The 5,091-nt window shown below is 44.5% G+C and overlaps 1 protein-coding gene across 1 annotated transcript in view; it reads right to left on the bottom strand.

Annotated features, from left to right (window-relative positions):
- The window catches only part of TMEM178B (transmembrane protein 178B), a gene marked incomplete at its 3' end in the record, with an annotated part of 61,043 nt that extends 56,436 nt beyond the window's left edge, over window positions 1-4,607 (bottom strand). Inside the window, exon 1 of the mRNA XM_009080540.1 lies at window positions 4,226-4,607. Within this exon, the coding sequence (XP_009078788.1) occupies window positions 4,226-4,607 (382 nt within the window). The remainder of the gene's footprint in view (window positions 1-4,225) is intronic.
- Window positions 4,608-5,091: the final 484 nt, after the last annotated feature.

Consider the following 5,091-nt stretch of genomic DNA (forward strand, 5'->3'; position numbering starts at 1 on the left):
CAGACTCTGTGGCTTTTCAATTTCTTTCTGGGTAGTTACAGGTCATACACAAGGAGCTGTGAGCTACTGGTTGCCAAAGCAGGACATAAATCTGCCTTCTCCCAGCCACGACTGGACACTTACTTTGCATTCCAACTATCTGCTTGCTTAGTGGTGGAGGTGGTTGGTTGACTGGGAACTTTTGCTAGGGTGAGGGATTGCTGCTTTTGCTAGAAACTCCATGTGAAACAGGCAAGCAGTGGATCTAATAGGATATAGTGAACACTGTATTCAAAGGGGTGTTAGGCATCAGAGCTGTTTAGTTCGTGCAGGAGACTGGACAAACACCTGAGAATCAGAAGAAGCTTAGAGTATTGTGCTGAACAACCCCAGAGCCAGCATTTCCTGACTCTGCAAGGCTTGAGGGGTCAGGGATGAAACTCTGGTCCTGAGATGCTAAAAGACTTGATCAGATATGCAAGCAGGATCAGAGGAACAGCTCTGTTAGCTCTTTCTTTTTGACTGGTCTGTCTGTGCTTTCCCTCAGTCCAAGTAGTCCATTCCCAGAAATCAAGATTATTTAGGTGAGGAAAGTTAGCAAGACTGGGACTTCGTTTTGCATATTCAAATCCAGTAATTTCTTTATTGACTGCAATTTCTGTTGTCTCAGGTTTGATTTTTTTTCCCTCAATGACAAAAAGAAGATATTAACTACCTAATTTTGATACAGCTTTAGAATATTCTTCAGGCCTTCAGTCTCATGCTTGCCTGGCTCTCCCTGAGTGTGCTTACTTGTGACAATCTCTTTTAATTCTCACTGTATTATTTTGAAATATGCACATGGGTTCTATAAAAATATTAAAAAAGAGAAGAAATATAAATAGGACCAACTATTTTATATATGCATTAGTGTCTATTATGTCTACCCATAAAAAACCTGATGTAACAGATCTCCAGTTTTTCTAGCAAAATCCAACATAAAGATTCATGATTTATTTCACAGAAAGTAAAAATTAATGAATATAGAACAGAAGTGGCACAGACTATTCAGGAACAGAACTGGTTTCTAAAACCACTGGTATCAGAATACTACCAAGTACCACAGTGCCTGATCCTGCCACAAGCCATTGCCTATAGCTTGTATTAATTTCAGCAGAGTTCATAAGCAGAATAACTGCAGGGTATTTGCAAAGCTAGTTAGGCTCTTAATGACCATTTTTTGTTATTCTTTGATAGACAAATCTACCATTCTCAATACTGGAAGTTATGCCTAGGGAAAACTGTAGGATCTGTTTTAAAATAAAGGGATCACAGATCCTGTCCAGCTTTAAAACCAAACAAATAAGCAAACAAACAACAGCAAAAAAAATCCCAACCCTTAACAAAATTTACCTTCAATTACACACAATATTTGGGGCCAGAACCTGCATTACTTTCTCCAGTTCCGGAAGAGGTGTGCTAGATTAAATTAATAGAGGAAGGAGAGTAAAAGGTCTATGCAGCAATAACATCCTCTTTTATATGGTATTTGCCCTGGAGCTCATAGAGGGAGAGATTTCATCTGTGTAGGAATATGTGCTCCAAAAGGTTATTTGATTACTGCAGGTAGAGAACATCTGCAGCTCTTTACACCTGCACAGGGCATGCTCTGCCCAGGCACCCACCCCTGCAATCTCCAACTCCCAGGCAAGTATCTGTCATGGAAGTGGAAACTAGTAGTTTCTACTTCCATGACAGTTCTGTTGAGATGAACCTGGATATTGCCTCATTCTGAACTCCCAGCTGTTCTCAACATTGGACAGTGACAACACTTACTTCACTTTCATCTTATAACTGAGGATTGTAAAGAAACATCTCTATTGTTTATTTCTGAGCAGGTCGAACACTTTGTTTTGTCAAATTGCCATTATACTTCCTTTTCTATGTTTTGATCTGGAGATGCCAAAGGAACACATATTAGTGTGTGACTCTTCATCATGGATGAGAGCTATGGTATAGGCAGACCCTCGCTCCAGAAAGACTATCAGATGTTGGTGTTCAGTGTTATCAGTCTTCCTACTTTAACATTTTTTCCTACTTTAACATTTCCCTCAGCATGCAACAAAGTTTGCTAAATGTGCATCAAAAAACCTTTAAAGAAGGCAAGAAGTGGCACACACTGACACTTGCACACACCTCCCTTATGTGCAGGATTTGCACTTCTGACCTTGGGGCAGCGACTCTGCGAAGTGGCTCTCTGGCCATCTGCAGACACATATGTCCAGGTGCATGTGTGCAGGAACACTCACTGCACCTGAGCCTGGGAATCCCTTGCTACCAGCTGAATGTTGTGCATGTAGAGTTAGTTCACCGTACGCACACACACACACTTACACAAATTACTGCAAGACCTTTCAAAGACTACCTTCTCCTGCACTGAACCACCTCAGCTTCATTTGCCACGTTTTCTCTGTGGTTAACACTTAGCAGAGCTGCCATTACACATAACCCAGTGCCAGGCAATTTCAGCAGTTTCTGGCAGAAGAAACGGACGTTCCTGAACCCGGGACAAGGCAGGCAGAGAAAGAGGAATGATTATCACTTATCTCAAGATGAAAAACCTCTCTAATAACTGCAACTCCATTCACCAAAGGTGAGCTCTGGTGACATGTTCAGCCACTGTCAAGGTTGAATTTGTTTATGCCCCCAGCACAGCAAGCACACGTGGCAGAGTGATCCAGCCCTCCACGGCCAGCCCAGCACATACTCACCCTCACCTAGACAGAAACAGGAATCCCTCCCCCGGCACTGAAGCCAGCAGCAGGGTGCCAGGGTGCTGACACGCTTTGGACATGTGCACTTGGCCTTTACAAATGAGGCTGAAGATATCAAATCTATTTCACAGGAGTTGTTAAAATGCAGCTAGATATTAAAGGTCCCTAGCAACACAGGCAGGATCCCAACCACTGATCTAGGCTCCCTGGTACACATCTGTTTGTACTGTTATGCTGCAAGTCTATACCATGTTACTCACCTCCACTGCTCCCTTGTAAAACATACGGAACAAAACGTGTACATTGGCAAACATGTGAGAGGACACCTCTTGTGAATAATTAGCTTTAAGTAATAATTCCACTCGTAATGTCTGAAGAGGGAATTAGTGCAGGCTATCGAGAGAGTTTGGGACAGAGAGCACACTTAGAAAACAGGAATTTTTAAAGATTGCATGGTGCAGGAAGCAATTATTTCACTACAGTGGGAATAAACCAATGGGGAATCTTCTGAATGCAACAGAAGAACCATGGGAGGGAAATGGTATTTTGTAGTACAGAGTAACCATGCTGTGGGTAGCAAAGATGCCGTCATTCTTTACTGAAACCCTCATCATCCTGCAAATCCATGCATCTTCTATAAACAGGATGTTTAGGCTGGATTTTATGCATGTGTCCCTTTTCTATACTCTGGATCAAAGAAACGTTTGGGGCAAACTGACCATCACCTTGAACTACTACCTTGGGGGAAAAATTAAAATGAAGGACCAAAAGACACAAAAAAAACACAACACAAAAATGCTACAGGCAAACAGATGCATCTCCACCCCAAGAGAAAATTATTCCTTTCTAAAAGATTCATGTAATGTTTTGTAGATATTGAAAATAATCCAAAACATAGCTCAGTGTAAACAGCAAGCTGGGTTTCCTCCTGCTCTTTAGCATTTCTCTTTGTTTACTCTCCATTTGAGGATAGAAAAAACCTATATGTGAGCACTGCAAATGGTGCATTTCAGGACTGATGGGGCATTCAATAAGGGAATGATGAAATACACACATCTGTAGCCTCTAATAAAATACTGTGTACTTTGCCTGAGCCACCAGGGTCAGACAAATTTTTTTCAAAAATCCAGTGTCTGCTTTATTAGTACTTTTTATTTGTGTGTGGAAAATAACCTGATACCATGGTGATGGGCAGACTGTATCAAGCTTAGAGAAAGAGAGAGAGAGAGATGAAAGACACATTCTGGGGTGTGTCTGTTCTCACCCCCACTGCCTTCTTGCTTCCAAACCCCACGTCTCAGCAGAAAAGACCCCGTGGGGAACTGCCCTGGCAATGTTCCTGGACCCAGTGCCCAGGCCAGTACACCCATTGCAAGAAGAGATACTTGGCTAGAGATGCCAGCTCCCATCTGTGAGCCCAAATGGCTCTGCTCAGCCCCTGCTCATCTCAGGAGGGCCTGGCATGTTCATTTGGTAAAAAAAACAGCCCTTACCTTTGGCAATCAGCTCCTCCAGCTCTTGGTCAAATCCTTGTCGGTGGCATTTCCTCCAGAGCCCCATGTTGGTGGAGTTGTACTGTCTGTTGCACTCGTCGACTGCGCTCATAGCAAAGATCTGCCTCCTGTTTCTTGCCAAGAGGAGTTTCCCTTCCCAGCGGTCCAACCTAGACCTGCTGGCCCTGAGAGGCAGGTTGTTGTTGGAGTTATAAATGAAGCCAGGATCATTTCTCTTAGTGGTGATGCTCTTGCACCTCTCTCTGTGCTTCCTGGCATCAGTTTCGTACCAATGGTCAGAGCAGATCGCCACAGCCAGCATGCCCAGGGCACACAGAGCTAAAGAGAGGCCAGCATACAGCAGTAACCTTCCTGCAGCCATACCTCAGCTTCACAGAAACACCATGGACATCTTCACAACAGGCAAAGCCCTTGAGTGTGAGACCATGCAAAAGCCTCCGGAGCAGCTGCTAGGTGTCACTTGGCAGAGACTGCCTCAAACATCCCCAACTCCCGTGGCTCACATCCACGCTGCAGAGGGATGCTGAGAGAGCTACAAAGTTCTGCCCTGGGGGCAGTCCTGGAGTCTCATCTGCCTCTTCTCCTCTGCAGAGGAGACCTGGCGAGGAGAAACACAGCCTTTCACCCCCGAGGGGAGCGAGCCAGTGAGCCACCTACACGGAGATGTCCTGCTCCCCTCGCCACGAGCACCCGAGTGCCAGGGGCTGAAGAGATGTATCCCCCTGAAGAGACCTGATGGCTGGTCAGTCCTTTAATCTCTCTCGATCTGGCCAGCTCAGAAATCCACGAGAGATGGCTTTCAGACCAGCAAGCTCACCACAGCATCATCACCGGACAGAAAAGTT

The sequence above is a fragment of the Acanthisitta chloris genome, unplaced genomic scaffold (assembly GCF_000695815.1).
Source record: "Acanthisitta chloris isolate BGI_N310 unplaced genomic scaffold, ASM69581v1 scaffold1098, whole genome shotgun sequence".
NCBI classification, from domain to species: domain Eukaryota; kingdom Metazoa; phylum Chordata; class Aves; order Passeriformes; family Acanthisittidae; genus Acanthisitta; species Acanthisitta chloris.